General features: G+C 40.9%; 1 protein-coding gene across 1 annotated transcript; it reads left to right on the top strand.

The window, feature by feature from the left end:
• Positions 1–4,371: 4,371 nt before the first annotated feature.
• Positions 4,372–17,505, top strand: LOC311064530 (UPF0524 protein C3orf70 homolog A-like). The gene is made up of 2 exons (XM_084084390.1): positions 4,372–5,157; positions 16,826–17,505. Exons 1-2 carry the CDS (start codon positions 4,974–4,976, stop codon positions 17,479–17,481), a joined length of 840 nt encoding a protein of 279 aa, XP_083940516.1. The 5' UTR covers positions 4,372–4,973; the 3' UTR covers positions 17,482–17,505.
• Positions 17,506–20,827: the final 3,322 nt, after the last annotated feature.

The following is a 20,827-nucleotide window of genomic DNA, read 5'->3' as shown; positions in this document are numbered from 1 at the left end:
AAATTCAATGGCACGTTCCCTAGGGAAAAAACAACAACAACAATACAACCAATACTGCCCTGCCAAGGCAGAGTGCAGTAACTACGAAAGCAAAAATCACTGAAAAATGGGTTTAAAAGTGATTCAACTGGTCAGCCAAATGAGATATCGGCATATAAGTGATATTACACTAATTGTACATCTGTTCTTGAGGTAATTGTTTATCCCCAAACATCACAAAGGCTAATTTGACCTTTGGGATACCCAAATAAGTCGGTGTGTCCAAAAACGTAGTTACTGCTCTTTGGCTTGGCAGGGCAGAATAGCCTAGGCTATTATGCATAATGTGGTCAAATGAATTCACAGAAAAACAGAAATAGAGTATTCCTTTGTGTCAAGACTGCTATTATCAGTGGTGTAAAGTAACTAAGTACATTTACTCAAGTACTGTACTTAAATACAATTTTGAGTTTTTTTTTTTTTTTACTTGAGTATTTCCAATTTTCAGTACTTTTACTGCTGCTCCACTACATCTCAGAGGCAAATAGTGTACTTTTACTCCACTACAATTATTTGAAAACTTTAGTTACTTAATAGATTTTGATTATTATTCCAAAACTTAACCACTTCAGCCCTATATACATTTCGGCCATTTGAAAATAGCCAAGCTACAAGCTCACAATGCATAGCGATGTGATGCATAGTGAGCTTGTAGATCTGCTATTTTCAAATGATTTTATGTTCTTTCTTTTTTTTTTCTTTTTTTTTTTACATTTTATACATTTGAAAATGGGACATTCTGATTTTGCATAATGAGTAGGCCTATACTTTCTACTTTTGGTACTTTAAGTACATTTTGATACCGATACTTTTGTACTTTTACTCAGGTAAATTTTGAATTCCGGACTTAGTGTAATAGAGTATTGCAGTATTGATACTTTTACTTAAGTAAAAAATGGAAGTACTTTTTCCACCACCACCACTGGCTATAAAGGGGATCTACTACAGCAGTGGTTCTCAACCAGTGGTCCGGGGATCACCAGTGGTCCTTGAGGGGGTTCCAGGCGGTCTCCAGCCAAATGAATAGTTAGAAACCAAATTGACCCTTATGTGTCTGTAACTCTGAGAGTGTACTCTGCACTTGTACACTCTCAGAGTTAAATGAACACTAATGATGACGATACAGTGTAGATTGGGACCCCCAAGAAATCAAAATGGTTGAGTCCCTGGCATATCTTTTCAATGGGGGGTCCGTGGGCTAATATGTGTCAATTTGGGGGTCCTTGACGCGAAAAAGGTTGAAAACCACTGTACTACAATGTTTGGAGTGCTCCCAGCAGCAGCAGCTGGCTGTGGACTCCTCCCGTTTGGTGATGAAGTTGACTTGGGAGGAGATGCTTGTTTCCAGCGCGCGTCATAGCGGAGCAGCTAAGTGCTACGATCTTTCAATTTATGATAAAAGCGTGAAAATTGGCGTGAGCAGTCTCCATGGGTCACTTGACAAGAATATTGTCTGAGCCATTTGTAATTTCAAGATGGCGGCCATTTTTCAAGATGGCCGACACCTTAGTGGGCAGTTAAGTGATATGATGGTTTATTTGGTGATACAAGCATGAAAATTGGCATGAGCAGTCTCTGTGGGTCACTTGACAATAGGCCACCCACAGCTATTTGAAATTTCAAGATGGCGGCCATTTTTCAAGATGGCAAACACTTTAGTGGAGCAATTAAGTTATATAATAGTTTATTTGGTGATACAAGCATGAACATTGGCATGAGCAGTCTCTCTGGGTCACTTGACAATAGGCCACCCACAGCTACTTCAAATTTCAAGATGGCGGCCATTTTTCAAGATGGCCAACACTTTAGGGGAGCAATTAGAAACACTCCCAGCCACTTGAAATTTCTATTTTCAAGATGGTCACCCCCTGGATCCTCAAAAGACATTTTCTCATAGAAATGTAAAACAGTTGTGTTGATTTGTTGATCATAGATAGATTAGATAAGAGTGAATATCTGCACTACCAGGGCACACTGGTGATATATCACTGCTGTTAAACCTCAGAGTGGGGTTCAATGTCAGCTAATTGAAAGTTAGTATCCCAAATGCTGTCTAATTTACCCCAAAACAGTTAGATAGCCGCACCTGAATTGACAGGTTGTGCCAGCGCGGGAGAGCCTAGCCAAGGTTAATGGGGTTTTAATTAACCGGATGGTGTACAGATCGCATGGGATTTAAATGGCATTGGATGAACGATCGGACTAAGTGTTGGGTTAAGGCACAAACTTAGTTGTATCCCATACATCAAAGTGCTTGGTAAAAGGTGGTAAAAGGATAAACCCTCTGCCTCTGCCTATGCTGCAGACATGGCAGAAGCCATCATAACAGTTATGAAAACTAACTGGGACAGATGTTTCATTTGTCAGCAGGTCACCAAGGAAAAACTCATTCAGCCAAGTTTATTCAACAGAGAGCACGATCGTACTGGTCATGATACCATTGCAAGAAATGTTCCATTATTTCATAAGATCAATGCTCTGCCTATCTTACTTAGTCCAACCCGACTAGATGAAGGTGATGGCATAGAAAGCACATTGACAAGAAACAGAGCAACATATCATTCAAGCTGTTCAACAACACAGAGCTGGAAAGGGCCCAAAAGAGAGCATCTACATCTGCTGAAGACACTGAAGATACCAAAGATATCCATGTCAAGAGACTAAGAAGATCTAATGTATGACCGGTCCAGTGATGTCACAACTGTGAACGAGGCCAGGCTTGATCTCTTTGCCAGAAAGCAAAGACGATATGACTTGATCCTGCCAACTCAAGCAGCACTCAAAGAGCATGCCAAACGTGCATCTTATGAGGCTGGATACGTGTGGGGACAGGCATTGAAGCGACCTCCACAAATGCCGAGCCCATCTGACTGGGGATGGGTGGAACAGGACGAGAAGTGGAAAGTCTTCTGGACTCCACTTCCACCTATTGCGGAGAGTTGTTGGGAGTTGACCAATTGTGGGTGCACCAAGGCATGTACTGGAAGGTGTAAGTGCTTCAGATATGGACCCAGTTTCACATGCCTATGTAATTGCCCCTGCTAGAACCTATATTTGCATGTTTACTTTGCCAGAGTTATTCCCCGTTGTCCTCTGTGTTTTCAAGGGTAGGCCTATGGCTCGGCTTCCCCTCGCCACATTGGCGCATCATGTTTTACTTTGTATCTAGTCTATTACTGTGTAATTTTCAGTTGTTACTTTGTAACATTGCTTCCACTACCTTCCACTGCCATATCTAACAGTGAAGCACATTTTCAGTTTAGTTCCTTAGTATAGTTTGTCATGGTTCCGTGGCTATTGCCATTCAGTGTTAGCCATTGCTCATAATTTTGGAGCACTGTCCGTTCAGCACCACAACTGTGCTTATCAGCACCACAACTGTGTTAATTTATTCATCTTATTTTTTGTTTCCCCAACCCTTAGTATCTATTTGACACATGTAATGGCTGTTAGTTTAAAAAAAAAAGATATATATTATCCTCCCTTGTGACTGTTACCTTGTCGTGGTAAGGGAGCTTGTGTAAGCCTTCCTCAGTGAACACTGAGAGCTATGCCGGTGGGAGGCAACTCCTGACAGGTTTTACCAAACTGGACAGCTTGTGGGCGAGGAGTCAGACAAAACAAAGTCAAACAACCTCTCTTGACAGAGCTTTTTGAGGAACCCAATACATTTCTATGAGAAAAGGTATCATTTAAGGATCCACATGGCGCACGGCAGACATCTTGAAATTTCAAGTGGCTGTGGGCGGTTTCTTGTCAAATGACCTTTTGAGACGGCTCATGGCAATTTTCATGCTTGTATCACCAACTAAATGATTTCTTAAGCTTAACTGCTCCACTAAGGTGGTGGCCATCTTGAAAAATGGCCGCCATTTTGAAATTTCAAGTAGCTGTGGGTGACTTATTGTCAAATGACCCACAGAGACTGCTCATGCCAATTTTCATACTTGTATCACCAAATGAACCATTATATAACTTAAATGCTCCACTAAAGTGTCGGCCATCTTGAAAAATGGCCACCATCTTGAAATTTCAAGTAGCTGTGGGTGGCTTATTGTCAAGTGACCCACAGAGACTGCTCATGCCAATTTTCATGCTTGTATCACCAAATAAACCATCATATCACTTAACTGCCCACTAAGGTATCGGCCATCTTGAAAAATGGCCGCCATCTTGAAATTACAAATGGCTCAGACAATATTCTTGTCAAGTGACCCAAGGAGACTGCTCATGCCAATTTTCACGCTTTTATCATCAACTGAAAGATTCTGCCAGAAAAAAGCATTTAGCCGCTCCACTATCAGCAGCGCGCAGAGCCAGAAGACCGTTTCGACAAGAGAGACGAAGATGGATAGATCTATGGAACACGGACACGGGTGGCTTTAAATTTGGAATTTCACTGAGCGAAATGATTACTTCGTACTTTTGTGGGACACGTCTGTTTTTTTAGGACTATTTATAAGCAAGTTGCTCTGGGTTTTAAACCTCTTCGTTTCCACGCGCCGTTTCCCTGAATTTTCGAACCGGCTGCATAGACTGGTAACCTGAAGACTCGACCCAAAACACCCTCGCCCCCATTTTTTTTCGCGGACCAGCTGTTCTTGTATTTTTGTATTTGTTTTACAGTTACAGATACAGTTAGGAATAAGTTTAGGGTTAGGTATAGTTTCACTGAGGTTAGGAATAAGGTTAGGTATAGTTTTACTGAGGTTACGTTTAGGAATAACATAAGGGGTTGGGTTTTAGGCATAGTTTTACTGGGGTTACGATTAGGAATACCAGGTGAATACCACCGGATTTGCCCCGGGGCGACTGTGTTTTGGGGCGAGTCTTTCGGCATTCGCATAGACTATAATCCCGTCTCGGTCTCTTATATGTGTGGTGGTGGATTGCATATAATAGTCAGGGATTCGATCTGATCCAGGAATGTTGGCATGGCTGCCTCGGGAGCACATAAGTGTCCGAAGAGTGAGAAGTTGGACGAGGCACAAGCTCTGGCTCGGAGCTGTGCGGGGAGACCCGACTTCTTGCCCTGTGACGGCCTGTCCATCTGCGCGACGCACAGCCATGGGAAGTGCTTCAAGCTGCACTGGTGCTGTCACCTGGGCTGGTGTCACTGTAAGTTCTAAATGCCTGTGGTTCCCAAACTTTTTAGCTCCACCGCGGGACCCAAGCTAGACACAAGCTCACATAATGTGTGGCATCGGACACGTTGTGAGTTTGTAGACATTTGTTTTCTAAATTATGGGATTTCTTAGATTTGTATTTATTTATTCAAAAACCATTGCATTTGTTTTTAATTCATATTTTTTTTTAAATAATAATAATTATATAGCCTTGTCAACGTGAAGAATTTAGTTGAAACATTAGGAATTCTAAGGTGGAGGAATTGTTCCAATCCAATCCCATTTAGGCTGTCCTAATGGCATCGTTTACGAATAACGTGCTAGCCTATACATTGTTCATAATAATAGGCATATATTTCAATATTCATACTTTCAGTTGTAGTAGCCTACCTTACTATAACGCTAAAGCGCCTATACAGACAGGTACATGTAGACTACTGGTTAGGGTGTGCATTGGCTATGAGGAATTTTAATCGTAGTAAATAAAAACAAAAACATATACCTTGTGCTTTTGCTTTGCTCTCTCACATGAGAAAAATACTTTAAATAATAATATTCCAGTTACAGAAAATCTATAATCTGAGACTGAGTGTCATTTGTAAACCTATACGGGTCCATTTGGGTCGATACACTTTCAGCGTCAAAGTAGCTTAATATCGATGATTTTATTGTGTAAGCTTAGCTAGTGTATTGCTGCTAACTGCATACTATTAATTTATGGACAGACACGTGAGTGGGACTCAATATAATAAAATAAAAATAATCCTGATATTCATATGCTGTCAGTGTTTACAATATGGTTTGTAGCCTTCTCCATTATGGTTGCGTGTCTGATTATGAATACATTACATTATGTTTCAGAGCCAGACACCAGTGTAGATAGCAAACACATTGCATTGACTCTGGATATGAGATCTCAGTCATAGGCACATGGCCACACAATGTATTGTGATACCAAAAATGTCACATTTCATTTGAGGTGAATAACAACATGATTGCTTCAGGATGCGCTACATTTAATACACAATCCACTAAGACACAAAGAAAGGACATCCTGTGTCATTTTTGTTAACCCACATTTATTGAGTGGAGTGGAGACTGCACTTATGTTTGTAAGGCAAATGGTTAAATCTGTTTGTTAGCATTATATACACATAAATATTTTATTGGATAGGAATGAAGAGATATTCTATTGAGTTTACAACTAGGTTTCCATTCAATAACATATGAGTTGATTGATGACTTCTTTGGAAGAGACTTTCTAGTTCATATTGTTATGTAAAATAAACAAAGATGCTTTTCAAGCAGAATCTGCAAGAGCTACTGATTTAGAGTGCAATTCTCCATAGATAAACATGGGTAATTATTGCCAGTTTCATAACCATTGTCCAAATCCAAGGAAGAAATAAGCAGTCATACAGCTTATTATTAATTCATACAGTTAAGGACATATTTGTTTATTTACATGTAATTGTATTGTGAACACAAAAGTGATTATTGAACAGTGATTTGAGCATATTCCACCGCTCCTCCTGTCATTTATTACCTCCAATTTGTAAACTTGCAGGGCCATATTGGACAACACTTCCTCAATCCACTGTTCTATGAAAACATTGATTTTCATACCATACTGAAATGAATGAATGGAATCCAATGGCTTCCTCGAAAATCAAACAAACCTCAGTATGCTTTGGAAATTGTCAACAGTAATTTCAAGTATACCAAGAAGTCAATGGACTAAACATGCCAGACCACTGTATGGTCTTTAATTTGATACTGTGTTCAAGAAAGCTGACCCACCCTAACCATCTTACCTCTGACTGGTTTCCCCTATTCATCCTATATCATATCAATGACATTGACAATCACAGCCAACGTCACCAGTCAGTAGTGACAGCTTAGTGCGTGTGACTGCAGGAGTCACATTGTAATCTTTGGATTTATTTGTCTGTCTGCATCTGGGATGAGCCTGAGCCTAGCAATTTGAAATGTATGATGTGACAGTAAGACATATCCAGTATCCATTATAAACCATACCCAGGGTTTATTTTTCTCAGTGAAGTCTGCTGAGTGTTGTCATCGATTAGATTTATACTTGACCCTATCACAGTACTAATCTTTGAAATATGATATACAATTTATTAATATTTTGGCAAAGAATATACTTGTTTTGTGCATATTAAATAATTTACTTCAGCACCTCCTTTGAGCAGAAGGTTTATATTCTTTAAAAAATAATTCAGTTAGAGCCTATGGCTTTACAAGCGCTTCACCTCTATGTTCCTTTCAACGGTAATTCACGAGGATTGTTCCACAAGGTTTCACCTCGTGGAACAATCATGCACCATGGGGAGAAAATGCAGACTTAGACTGCTGAATCAGGCATAACCAGCAAGGCCACACAGCAAGGAACATATAGCAGCGTGCCTCTGCATGTAATTCCAACCTACTCGGTTCCCTCATACCATTTTGCTCCACTGATGCAAAACCATGTTAATATTGTCAAACCTCCACTCCTCTCCATTTCTGTACTTTTTAAATTTTGAATGTGCACATACAGTAATTGTCACTTGGACTGCTAACTAGTTCTGAAGCTGATAACTCTGTAAACCCCAAAGGGAACTGTGCTAGACAGCCTTTTTTTAATTACTTTTCTTTAATGGGATTTCAGGCAAAACCAACACAAAAGGTCAATGTGTGAATGAAATTGGGCTGAGAATGATTTTGCTGCTATATTTAGCATTTTACAGTTACAGTTGATGAAAAAGTTTTGAAAAAATGTCCATGACTTGGCCTTTTTTTTATTTTCTCCATGCTACTGCAAATTATTTCATAATAAATGTCTTAACCCTTGCATGACACTAATCGGAATTGCAAGGGACGACAAGACAATATGATGCTCTATGCCTATAAGGTTTTCAGGTGTAGCTTTAGTGAAACACTGCTTTGGAAAAGGCAAAACTGTAATTCAGTGCAGGTGGAGGCAGTCCTCACAGCTGGTGACAACATCAGCCCAAGTCTCTCTCATTACCATTAATTAGCTATGTTTAGTGTCACTGCCAATATGTCATGTTTGATGAGTAGATACTGTATGCTCACAGCTGTACTGGAACCACCTGGTCGGAAATCCTCTGTAAATTGATTACTGTACAATCACCAAGCATCCTAATAATAAGAGAGCGCATTGAGAGTACACAATCAATCCTGAACAATCTCATCAATCATGCGGCACTCTAAAGATTTCAATTTTGTTCACGTGTAATTCTTTTAATTTTTTACTTTGCGTAGTAGCTGTTGTATGCAATCAATTCTAAAAATGTGCGCTGAGACAAAGTCAAAGACAGATCGATATGTTAATTGACCCTCGAAAACGAGATGCTACATCTCAAGGGGTTATTCCTAAACAAAGAATTTCAATCAATCTAAAATGTACCACAGTGCTCAATGTGTGGGTCAACCTGTGCTCAGCTCAACCCTGAGAGGACATATTGATTCAAGTTGGGTACTACTGTACCATGGTAATTTCTACCACTGTACCCATTAGTTTTCTAGAATTGAAGGTCGGACAGTGCTAAGTTAAAAGTTCACCAAATTCACTCTTATTTTTTAAAAGCTACAGCCCTGGCCAGGAGCAATGAAAGTAGACAGGGCTCAAATAAATACAGATATATAATACTCATTATTAACATGGCGTTGAGGCTTTATGTTGACTGTATACCAGATGAAGATGATTCAGACATGATTAGAGATATGTTTTGCATGTTCACATGAGCATCACATACTGTAGAAAAAGAAAGTGAATGGTAAAGCATGTTCCCAGAACAAGTGCCTCTAGGTTCAGCATGATAATTGGGTCTATGAAATAGGAAACAGGAAAGGAGTTTCTCTTGGCGCTGGGTCAGACTGTCCCACTGTTGAAGCCTGCTTTCCTCTGTATTCTGTCTATGTTATCAGCCCCCTTTGTTGAACAGATTTAGCCACAAAGAACAGCAGACAGTTGAGCAGACAATACTTTAGCAGCCAGCCAAATGGGCACAGCAACAACTTTGAAGCATTACACAAATCTAAAACAAGCTAAAATATCTGGTTTTGGTTCAACCAGTTACAAAATTGTTGCCTACAGTATACAGTATGGTGGATTATATAAATTATTAAAAACAGTGACAGGGTGTGCCGGTGGCTGGTTGGGTAGCATGCTGAGGATATGGCTGCATATACTATGGTTGTTCATGTTGGTCCTCCCCTCTGCCCTTCACTTCCTATCTCTCTACACATTCCTACCTAAATAAATCAACACATACCAAGTATAACTATAATATAAACAAAACAGTGAGTACAAAACCATCAATGTAAAAAGATGAATCAGAGAGTGAGAATAGTCCATTTTGACTGCATTATTGAACCTTGTCCACAGGCAGCTGGTCTACACTACAGTGAACATTGGTCTCAGTATTTCCTCCTGGACACATTCTGATGGCTGACAGGAGAGTTAAGGTTTGGTCAGAGTAATGTCAAGCTCTATGAAAGAGAGGGCAGTGCATGCTGCATTATTCACAGAAACCGGCTCCTGCATTAATCTAAGCTCTGTAGTCAGTGGCCAAACACTGGCCCAGGCCCCAGCAGAGGAGAGGAGGAGTAATAGCAGGGGGTTGGAGAGCAGTGGTACTGTAGACCCCCTCACTGTTTCCTCCTTAAGGGGTTTCAGCAGGGGCTGGAGACGGATCTCACTCCCACGCGCTCTCTCTCTCTCTCTCTCTCTCTCTCTCTAACACACGCACACACACGCACGCACACACACACACACACACACACACACACACACACACACACACACACACACACACACACACACACACACACACACACACACACACACACACACACACACACACACACACACACACACACACACACACACACACACACACACACACACACACACACACACACACACACACACACACACACACACTTGGGATTGAGCACAGAGAGCTCCCAACAATGACATTGTCATGCAAGGGCTCAAGTATTGGGCTCGACAGAGGGGCAGAACATACATGAATATCGATACTGCTTGAATTGCATATGCAGTGTCTACTGCTGTCTGGTAGCAACCGGTTGTGTTAGGTTTCTCCCTGTGCAGTGTTTGTGCAAAATAATAAAATTAAATAGAATAAAGTATAGTGAGATAAAAATGACAACTCTATTGTCTCTCAAGCTTTCTGGAGGTTTCTGTTGAATCTCCTGTTCATATCATTAATATAGCACTTGGAAGCTGAAATGGTAGCTAGCTGGGTAGATGTTAATTATTGAGTTTATATTATAGATTCCATGCAATTAGATAGAATATGAAGTCTGCAGTAGATGTCAGAATTCCTATAGGAATCGTTCTGGCTCAAATAATTTAAAATCCAATATTTCCCATTGAAGGAACTTGGAAAAAAAGGTACATAAGGTTCCATAAGGTACATTAATTATTATTGTTTATTATTATTTTTTAGCTTGCAGTCATTTTGAGCCTCCTCTTTACTAAACATTACTCCTAGACAAGGTGTTGTTTTTCAAATCTAGTCCTTTCTCACCTTTCTCACAACATCATGCACATAAAACTTAGAACTTAAGATACACAAAGATAAAGTTACATTACATGGAGTAAGCTCCATCTGTCTGTCTGTCTGTCTGTCTGTCTGTCTGTCTGTCTGTCTGTCTGTCTGTCTGTCTGTCTGTCTGTCTGTCTCTAAGTATACTGTAGTTAAGTACATCTGTCTATCCCCACACTAATAATATGCTTTATCGTACTATAGTGTCGCCTGCTGAATATAGTAGATCTACAAGCTCACATGTCATTGAAGATGCGACACATTTTGTGAGCTCATTGGCAATGTTCTGCACGTGACACTGTCGTACGAAGGAGTGGGAACTGACTCTCCATCTGGATGAAAGCAATTAGCTGTACTAAAGCAAAACACTAAATGTCAACACACTGTCTTTAAAGGCTTTAGCTTATTATTTGTCTCAGCTATCTATCTGACTGAACACTCTGCTTTGACCATGGACCATTGACTTTTTGTCATTAACAAGAGCACTATTCCCACAACTCCTTTAATCTTTATCAACATTTACTGCTTCCTGATTGAGCAGTGTGTACAAAATGTGTTAGCACCAGCTTCCTACCTGCCTCCCAACTCCTGCACATGCACGTTTAACTCAATTTCAAGGGTCACAGGTATAGCTACTTTGATGAAAAAAAGGTGGTTCAACAATGGTCAGTATCATAGTATCAAAAAATCTCCTGTTGGAAGAAAAAAAAACACTCACTTTGAAAAAAAAATCTTCGAAAAAAAAACGTTTCCTCCTTTTCAAAGTTGTGCTCACGACTTTGAAAAAAAAAACACTCACTCTTTACAAAAATGTCATTCTCTAAAAAGATTATTTTACAAACCCTTTAATAATAAAGCAACTATAAAATGTTAACCCCCCAAAACAAATCCTTCCCGTTTCAAAAAAATGTCACCCCTAAAAAATGTTTTTATAGCCTCCTCTTTTTTTCTGCCAACATATGATTTTTTTCCCCATACCACAAAACATAAACCGCCAGCTTTTAAAATTAAAGTGACCCTTTAAAATATTTACCTACCCTTAAAACAATCTACCTAGTAATGTCCCTTCAGGGGCTCCGTATATTTGCACTAATGCTGAAGGCAGTCTTTCCCAGATCAGATCTGGCACGAGGAACCTGAAGGACTAGCCCTTCCCTAGAGCGTGTAAAAATTCGACTAGGGTTCTGATGTAACATGGACGTAATACTGTATATGATGGTAATTTTCCAACCGGGGCTTTGTAAATGAAAAGGTACCAATGATTATTGCATCTTTCAGTCAGAGAAGACCAGCCCACCTTATCATACAGGACACAGTGATGAGTATAACTTTGTCACCAGTAATAAACCTCAGAGCTGAGTGGTAAACTGAGTCTAAGGGCTTGAGTGTGGAGGCAGCTGCATGACGATAGATTATATTCCCATAGTCCAGTATACTGATAAGAATGTGGCTTTGATAATCCTTTTCCTACAGAGCAAGGGGAAGCTAGTTTTATTTTTATATAGGCAGCCAATCTTTTGACAAAGTTTCCCAACAAGATTATCAATGTGATATTTGAAATTAAGTTTGTCATCCAGCCATATACCAAGACATTTGTATTCTGAGACTCTTTCTATAGCTGATCCATTGGTGGTAGTGATAAGGAGATTGAAGTAATCTATGTTTTGGGATTTAGAAAACACCATGAATGTATTCACCATAGTCAGCGCCATAGTCAGTAACCACAGTCAGCACCACAGTCAATAACCATAGTCAACACCATAGTCAGCACCATAGTCAGCACCACAGTCAATAACCATAGTCAACACCATAGTCAGCACCATAGTCAGCACCATAGTCAGCACCACAGTCAGTACCATGGTCATTAACCATAGTCAGTACCAGAGTCAGGAACCATAGTCAGCACCATAGTCAGCACCACCACAGTCAGAACCATGGTAATTAACCATAGTCAGTACCATAGTCAGAAACCATAGTCAGCACCATAATCAGTACCAAGGTCATTAACCATAGTCAGCACAATAGTCATTAACCATAGTCAGTACCATGGTCAAAACCATAGCATTAAGCACAGTCAGCACCCTAGTCAGTAGTGCCATGGTCATTAATAGGGATGCACCGATATATCGGCCACATCGGTATTGGCCAATATTTGCCATAAAAAAATAAGTTACAGGAGTTTTTACTCTATGGTGTTTGTGATATGAAATGTAAGCTTACCATAATCACAGTAAACATGATCATGTCTTCTGTCATATTCAAGGGCGTTTAAAAAAAAAACTAGCTCACTTTCAGTTCAGAACAGCAGAGGTGTGTGTGTGTGTGTGTGTGTGTGTGTGTGTGTGTGTGTGTGTGTGTGTGTGTGTGTGTGTGTGTGTGTGTGTGTGTGTGTGTGTGTGTGTGTGTGTGTGTGTGTGTGTGTGCGTGCGTGCGTGTGTGTGTGTGTGTGTCTGTGTGTGTGTCTGTGTGTGTGTCTGTGTGTGTGTGTGTGTGTGTGTGTGTGTGTGTGTGTGTGTGTGTGTCACTGTCCAGCTGACGCTCGTTGACACTTGTTAATGTTACAGGTTTACAGGTGTAAAACAGTGGGTGAATTTGTTTTTTGTGCAAGCTCCATCGTTTTTGATTGTTTCCAGAAAGAGAAAGAAAAGAAAGAAGGGGGGGGGGAGAAGTAATAAAAGAGAGACAACTGGGTATCTACATATTTACACATAGCATATCCATCCAAACATTATGTATGTTAGAAATAAGGTGCGTGAGCATAGCAGCTATATACTGTTCATGACATCAGAAGAGTATCAGTGTGTTGTACATGAGATTAAGATACAGATAATCAGCAAGTGTAAAGTTCAACCAGATATTCCACAAAAGGTTGCTTTACTGGGGGCATCGATGGCCTAGTGGTTAAGGCGCATGCCACAAATAGGCTCTAATGCCTAAAAATTCCAGATTGGGGTGCTCCAATGCTGAGGGATGTGATACTGCCCATTCTCAACACCTGCCGTCGGTTTGGCAGGTAGTATGGAGCAGATGTCTTCTCTCACCAGCTTCTCAAAGCATATCGTCGGTGTCCAGGACCAACCAGCTGACTCCATTTTCAGCTTTTTTATTTTTTTTCATAAATCAACGCTATTGAACACCCTTTACGTCTGTGTAAAAAACATTTTTTTTAACCAATGAAAAGTATTAAAAAGCGCCTCTGACAAAACCTCCCTCCATTGGATCCTCAAACTGTCCGTCAAAACCACACAACTCCCCCCCTCTCTTCTGCTGCTGCTGTTCTACAGCTCAGAGCACGGCGCACTGCGCAGTGACTGAGTGAAGAGAACACAGACAGGAGGAGAGCAGCACATAAACAAACATTAACAACGCCGTTTTTTTCCGTATCTGTTAAAACTATGCAGTGTACCTGTTTATCAAACTTAGCACTGACGCTAATGTTATGAAAACAAGTAATTCTATTTCTGAAATCTATGAAGTGTTTAATGACGAGAGCAATGTGACAAGAAAGGAGATCATACCATTTATGTCACTTACTGAAACTCCAACTCTGTGAACCCCTCTTTGCAGAAGTTATTGTAAGTCCTGTTTATTATTGTAGGCCTACATAATAAGTGTCATGAAGCATCAGGGCATTAATTCACACATTGTGATGCGTTAGGAGCTTGGAGATCCATTTGGAATTTAGACCCATTTGGAATCTCTTCCTCCGTGCGTTTGGAGCTGTTGTCAGCTGTTCGGACTCCTAACTCCATTTGAGCTGGATTTCTGTTCGGACAAAACTCCTAATTCCATTTGAGCTGGATTTGGGTAAAGTGGTGATAATATAATGACACATGCAATTATCTGACAATATGTAAAGTCACTATACCAACTTTGATGAGGCAGTATTGCTTTGTTTTGAAAAATACGGTTCTCTTCATTTCCTGAAAAGTTTATATTTTGTTTTTTCATTTCCTGAAAAACGAGCGTTTTGGAGTTAGCAGGTTGCTGCTGGACATCATAGATATGCTGACTATTGGGGTGTGAGTGACAGGTCTCCATAGTCAGCACCATGGTCATTAACCATGGTCAGTAACTATAGTCAGCACCATAGTCCGTAACCATAGTCAGTACCATAGTCAGTAGCATAGTCAGCACCATAGTCAGTAGCATAGTTAGCACCAGAATCAGTACCATGGTCATTAACCATAGTCATTAACAACCATAGTCAGCACCGTAGTCAGTACCATAGTCAGCAACATAGTCAGTAATCAATAGCACCATAGTCATAAACCATAATCAGTACCATAGTCATTAACCATAGTCAGTATCATAATCAGTAACCATAGTCAGCTCTGTAGTCAGCACCATAGTCAGTAACCAGTTAGCACCATATACTGTAGTCAGCAACATAGTCAGTAACTATAGTCAGCACCGTAGTCAGTAACTATAGTCAGCACCTTAGTCCTTAACCATAGTCAGCATCGTAGTCAGTAACCATAGTCAGCACTGTAGTCGGTACCATGGTTATTATCATTTGGTAGTTTCTGTTGGGGTAGAGGGGAGAAAGTGTTAATTTACTAATTGTTTTATTGCTTTATATTAGCCTTGAAAAATGGCTAACTCTGTAAGTTGCCGTTGCAGAGGTTCCATTTGTGAGTCCTAAAAATACCCATTCAGCAATGCACACTTTGGCCATTCAGCAGTGCAAAAAAAGCCACTTTCTCTGTAGTGCTTTGACTGCTTTCTTTGTAACCTGGGAACGGATTTTGTTTGAGCGGTTCCCCCAGCCCGTAAACTGAAAGACAAGGACAGTGAGCGAAAGGAAGTGATGCGTAGGCCTGTCAACTCCTACAGTAGCTCCGTTTCCCCCAGGGAGCCAGGTGAACACATCAGAGAAACACTACAAGCAACGTAGTTGTTAGTTGATGACGCAGCGGGCTGCAAACAATGACATTCAAAATGACATTCTTTTCTTTCTTTTTTTGTTTTTTACAACTACAGTACAGCCCTTCTATTTGCCAAGAAGGATGCAATCACCATTTAAATCAGGTTTTTGATGATATGATCAATTATTTATCATGAATATGTGATCCACTGCACTCCGTTCTTCATCAGTGCTTCACACTGTCAACAGTGATGAAGGCTGGAGGGACAAAAACATTTAGTTTTGACATCGCCTTACAATTTCAGAAAGTAACCTTCTGTGTTGACTGCAACCCCTCTATATATTTGGAATTACTGGCCACTTCCTGAAAGTTATTTTACATAATGTACATGTACAGTATGGTAATTTTCTGACCACGGTTTTACAATTAGAAAAGTGTGTGTTTCCCAGTTACACTATACACATGTATCCATTACAGGTTACAGCTCCAGCTTCTCAAAACTGTACATAGTGGGGATACATCAACAACATCTAACAACTAATGTTAATATAACATTAGCTAACACTGCTTTATAACACAAATGGTCATGTATCTGTATTTCTTATCAAACCTACACATTAGAAAACAATCTAAATAATTAAATTGAAAATTTGCCGAGGCTACTCAATAATTTGGAACACAAGATTAATCTGCACTCTTATATGATCTAAACTTGATTAGTACATTTGAACTCTCAGTAGAAAGGTAGAATCAAGCAATAAGTCCTGAACAGAACTTTGCACTTATACATGCTTTACTTGAGTACTTCCAATATCCAATACTTTTACCTCTACGCCACTACATCTCGGATCTGAGTATTTTACTTTTACTCCACTACATTTATTGGAAAACCTTTAGTTACTTGTTACTTTGTAGATTTTGACTACTAATACAAAACCTATATTAACCACTTCAGCTCTGTATACATTTCGGCCACATAATGAGTACTTTTACTTTTGGTACTTTAAGTAAATTTTGATGCCAATACTTCTGTACTTTTACTTAAGTCAATTTTGAATACCGGACTTTTACTTGTAACAGAGTATTTCTACATTGCAGTATTGATACTACTTTTACTTAAGTAAAGCAATTGAGTACTTTTCCCACCACTGCATACATAGTTATACATTCTCTCTTCTTTTCCCTCCCTTAGGCAAGTATGTATACCAACCCATGACCAGCGTGTGCCTGCTGCCCAGCACATCTGTGCCTCCTGTTGAGTCAGAGTACAGCAACACCATGAACCTGTCCGTGTGTTTGGCCGAGCGCTTCCTCAAGATCGCCCCTTGCTTCCAGTCCCCGCCTCACCTCGAGTCGCCTAAGTACTGTGTCATTGCGGACCTCTTCGTGGACGACTACATCGTCAAGCGCATCAACGGCAAGATGTGCTACGTGCAGCGTCCCCCGCCGCCCATGCCGGAGCCACCGAGTCCACCTACACCTCCTCCGCCTGCAGCCCCCGCCCCTCGGGTGCCTCTAAGCGCCAAGCGACCGCCACGACAGGCGCAGGCGCCCGCACAGCAGTCGGTGTACAAGGAGCACGGGAGCCCCGGCCCCGTGGATGACATGAAGGGCCCCAAAATGGACCACTGCTCCTCTCCGTCCAGCTCTGAGGACTCTGGCATCAATGCGTTGGGTCTGCACTACCTGGAGTCCTGCGAGGAGGAGACAGAGGAGGAAGGGGATGATGCGTTGAGCACAGATGGCAACTCAAGCCCCGGCAGCCTTTGGGATCAGGATGAGTGCTCTCTGCTATCGCCCTCAAAGTCGATGATAGAAATCATTGAAAAGATCGAAACAACTGTGTAAACACTGACATGCCACCCGTGAAGCCTAATTGGAATGTGTTCTTCCACAGATGACCAGGCATACCAATGTTTTGAACTGTTCCTTCCTTTTTTCCTTCTTCCACATGTGTGTGTGCGCGTGCACACACACACACACACACACACACACACACACACACACACACACACACACACACACACACACACACACACACACACACACACACACACACACACACACACACACACACACACACACACACACACACACACACACACACACAGCCTCTCTTCCGTCCATAATCTGATCCCTGCATGGTATAAATTACTGCATTCCCTGCATAAAGTGTCGAAGGAGACCACATGCCCATCAAACGCATGTGGACCAACAGAATCCTTATGGAAATGACATGAATGAACTGAAAATCCACTGACAGCCACAAAAGCGTGATCCTGACAGAGAGGATGGTAAGAGAAACCGTGTGAGGCTTTTGAGTAGTTCTTGTTAGTTCGAAGCGGCAGCAGCCAAATCACAGTGGCGTGTAGGAGGCATTAAGTAGACTTCTTGATGAGAATGAGTGGTTAGGTAATTCTTAGTGTAATCAGTCAGACAGTATGTCATGTTCTATTACAAGCGTCAGGAGCAGGAAAGCATGTTGCCATTACTTGCACTCCAGCTGCTGGCCCTACCCACATGGATTAATCACCTCCACACTTCAACCTGAGTTATACTTTGTCGCGCACCGATCTACAAGCTCCTGACGCGTCGCAGCGCGATGCATTGTGATTTTGTAGATCTGCTATTTTGGTGCACAACACTGGCCTGCAATGAAGTATAACTCAGGCATAAGTGGCCACCTACACAGCAAAATCATCATTTTTAAATGGACCTGTGGTTACATTTGTACACTCTCAGAGTTACAATAACTTGTGTACCTTTCACTGGCCCAACACACAGCAGCCTTTAAACCCATTCACTACACAGCACTGAACTGAACTGCAAAAACACACCCGCTTTTTTGGCCTGTTAGGGTCCTAAAAGCTTTCAAGGATCGCTGGCCCACAGTTGCCTGCACTTTACTGACACCAACAAGAGCCGTGGGTCCTTGTTTGACAATCAAACGTTAAGCACATTCCTCTACTGTACCTGCCAGTGAAGACATTGCATATCAGCCAAGGACGCTCTACCTTGTAAAATCAACAGTCAGACCTTACTGGAGTAGACAGCATTAGTGTACTATACTGTAGTTCATTTGGTTTAGGGTGTGTAGGTTCCCCACAGCTAAACGCCTTGTAATGCTGTTTGGAAGCACTTATTTTTGGCCACATTTTGTGGTCAAACCCCACTGGGGAGAACACCATTTGATGCCTAATAGAAGCACAAAACAACAGGTCTCATTGCCCACAGATGTGTGCACAGCAAAATCCAGAGTGTTCATTTAACCATTTTGAGTGATGTCCCTATTTTGAGCATGTCATTATAGGAAAAAAAGATGTGCAAGATAGCAGATAGCAGAAAAGATAGCAGAAAGCATCAGATCTACAAGATCAGCTATATTAGCTACTTTTGAAATAGGGTGTAAGTGGTTAATTCCAAGGGTAAAAAGCCCAGTATTTATTTACACTCTAAAGTTAAATTAACACTCAGGATTCTACTGAGGAGCAGAACCTCTGGTTAACCTCCTAGATAGTTGAAAAGTGTGTTTCTAGTTGTGGCTTCATTAGCTGAGCACACAAGGAGAAACAGTAGGGAATGTAATGATGAGTTTTATTGTTGTGTTGTGATGGACATGATGTTGTTAAATAAACAAACAAACGATCAAAGATTAAATGAGTAGGGCTGCCCCCTATTTGCCCATTAGAAAACGTACTGGTAACATTAGTAAGGGCTTAGTCAATTAGTAGTAGTCATTAAAATAATTTGTTTTCTCAGTGTTAAATACATGATCTCCTGGAGAGTTAGATATCATATCACAGAAATATTCACATAATATAATATGCATTGCAATATGAAAAACACAGTACCACAATAGGTCATTTTGCATGACTGCACATACGTGTATTTGCAGGAGCTTCCTATTGAAGAAAAGGGAATTTAAGTTGTCCAAAAATTGGAAAATCTTACAACTTATTAGTCAACTTCAGTTTTTTAATTTGGTTGGGGACAGCCTTAGTAATTAGATACACTGTATACACAATCACCTCTAAATGCAGCTCAAAGCATTTCGTATGTTCTGTTATTGTTATATTATTTTCATATGAATAAATCTTAAAGAAACCAAAAACCTTCTCAACGTGTTCTCAATGGCAACGTCTTCACTGGGGAAAAACAAGATGAAATCCTCCTTGAAACACACTCGAGCCTCAACCTGACATATAAATCATTGACTCTTTCTTCAGAAGGTGAATTTCAAAGTGTAACAATAAAAATGTTAGCCACTGCACTTAAATCGCACTTACATTGTGCTACAGTCAAGTGTTAGCATATAATTATGTTTAAAAAAACGAAGGAAAAAAAAAACGGAAAAGAAATGTTCTGAAGTGAGCAGTTTAGCAGAAGGAGCTGACACATACAGTATGACTGATGACCTGCACGTGGATTCCAGAAGAGCAAAGTGCTGGTATAAGAAGCAACACCCACAGAAACAATTAAGGCAAATTCATACTGCATCCAACAACTGCATTGTGCAATGAAAAATCGGTATAAATTAGGTTCACATGCTTCCTCTTATTGATCCACAGCAAAGTGATGAGGGTGAGAGAGGAAGGACAACCTTTCTGCCTTTATTGACAGTACACAGTATAGAGACAGGAACCAGGGAGACAGCTGGGGGTGACACACAGCAAAAGTCATCTGGCTCAGGAATCGAACCCACAACTCGCTGTATGCACCACCACCTTACTAGGCCAGCAGCACTCCAAGCAGAGACCTATTCTGTCCTCTGGGCTCCTCTCAGAGACAGTTCTCACTGTACTTTGTCTAGTGGCCAATTTTGTGAGTGCCCCGTGCGCAGGTGCCTCCCTCACCTTGACTTTAAGCCCAGGGGCCTATTACACGAAAGGAGAATTAAATAAGCCTGGATTTTAAGTAAAATCCTGGTTTGACAAAGTCTGGCCCGTACAGCCTGGTTTATTCCGTTCCATGAACGCCAAGCCAGGCTACAAAGGCGTGACGTTGTCGAGCTAGACCTTGTCGAGGCAGGATGGTAAAGGCTTCACGTATTCCTATAAAAGACCATGAAAGTCGATCGCAGAATCCTTGAACTTGACCAATCATGGAGCCCAAAACCAGAGCGGCGTTCTTCTCTGTGGCTGAACAGCAGCACTGCAGCAGCTCATGGAACAGTGGCGTTCCCAGGAATTACATT

This window comes from Gymnoscopelus microlampas (genome assembly GCF_963454915.1).
Source record: "Gymnoscopelus microlampas genome assembly, chromosome: 17".
Lineage (NCBI taxonomy): Eukaryota > Metazoa > Chordata > Actinopteri > Myctophiformes > Myctophidae > Gymnoscopelus > Gymnoscopelus microlampas.
This window is presented reverse-complemented; position numbering and strand designations above follow the sequence as displayed.